This window comes from Egretta garzetta, unplaced genomic scaffold (assembly GCF_000687185.1).
Source record: "Egretta garzetta isolate BGI_Z169 unplaced genomic scaffold, ASM68718v1 scaffold251, whole genome shotgun sequence".
NCBI classification, from domain to species: domain Eukaryota; kingdom Metazoa; phylum Chordata; class Aves; order Pelecaniformes; family Ardeidae; genus Egretta; species Egretta garzetta.
This window is the reverse complement of record NW_009258952.1, coordinates 7,628,138-7,629,221: the sequence shown is the minus strand read 5'-3', so window position 1 is coordinate 7,629,221 and position 1,084 is coordinate 7,628,138. Positions and strand designations below refer to the sequence as shown.

At 41.4% G+C, this 1,084-nt stretch overlaps 1 protein-coding gene across 1 annotated transcript in view; it reads right to left on the bottom strand.

Annotated features, from left to right (window-relative positions):
- Positions 1-204: 204 nt before the first annotated feature.
- CPA6 (carboxypeptidase A6) overlaps positions 205-1,084 on the bottom strand; it is a 42,147-nt gene continuing 41,267 nt past the window's right edge. Inside the window, exon 10 of the mRNA XM_009634507.2 lies at positions 205-392. Coding sequence (XP_009632802.1) covers positions 205-392 — 188 coding nt within the window. The remainder of the gene's footprint in view (positions 393-1,084) is intronic.

Below are 1,084 nucleotides of genomic sequence, written 5' to 3'. Positions count from 1 at the left end.
CCAACATTATGGACTTTTGTAGAGCAGATATTAAATTAATTTTTTCCGCTTCCCACCAAGTAAATCTGGTAGAAACACTACCATATTTCCCATTAGCTTCTATAATTTTGAAGTAAGTGGCCAAGCTTAGAATGGCAACTGAACACACCAAAAGGCACCAGCACTGGGAGTAAAACGCTCACTTCCAGCTCCTGGAAATAGCTCTCAATGACATTTCTTCAGCAGATGAAGAGTTATATTTTTAACTGCAAGCATGGTCTCTGTGCAGGTTGGTTTGATCAGCGTCTCGGGAAGTAAAAATCCAAAATGGCCGGTGTCACGCAGCTCAAATGCAAATGCGTAGGGGATGCCATTTTTGTAGGCCCAGTCCATAGAGCTACCAGAACTCACATCTGAAAGAGGGAATGCAGAGAAAATTTTACAAAGTGTTAAATGCAGGTCATGTTGAAAGCGCCAGAGGGTTCTTGTGGCACTTTAGTGAAGGCAATACTTGCAACTCCAGCCATTACTCGCCCTGATCCTGAACACCCTTCAGAGAACAGCATGGGCACCCAGCACCTGGTGAAAGGTGCTCAGCACGATACGGATTAGACCCTTGATTTTCACAGGAAAAAAATTAACAACTGACTTTTTTTTTGGTGTAAAGCAAAACTTTAAGTAAAAGGGAACATTTAGAATAAAGCCTCAAACTGTTCTTGTCCCCAGGCGACTGCAGTCTAAAGCTTTGCTTCCACAAAGATCTCCCAGCTGGACTGGAGCTCTTCATGCTCCTAGGTTTAACTTGTTTTTCTTAGGCAAATCCTTTGCAGGGAAAAGGGAGAAAGTTGATAAAGTAATCTACATTCTCCTTTTCAAAGTGCTTTTAAAATTCTTTTCATTTCTGTCTTGTTTTCTCACCATTTCCTTACAGCATGAGAGCATTTGCATAGGTGGTGTCTAATATTAACAAACCTTCCCGAGGAAGTGTGCTGCTTATGCTTTCGTTATCATCTCCATATGTTGATTACCCAAGGCGCTTTATATTTATATAAAGATCCATCTCTCATGTGGCCTGCTGTCTTCTGTGCAATTCTGGCATTAATTC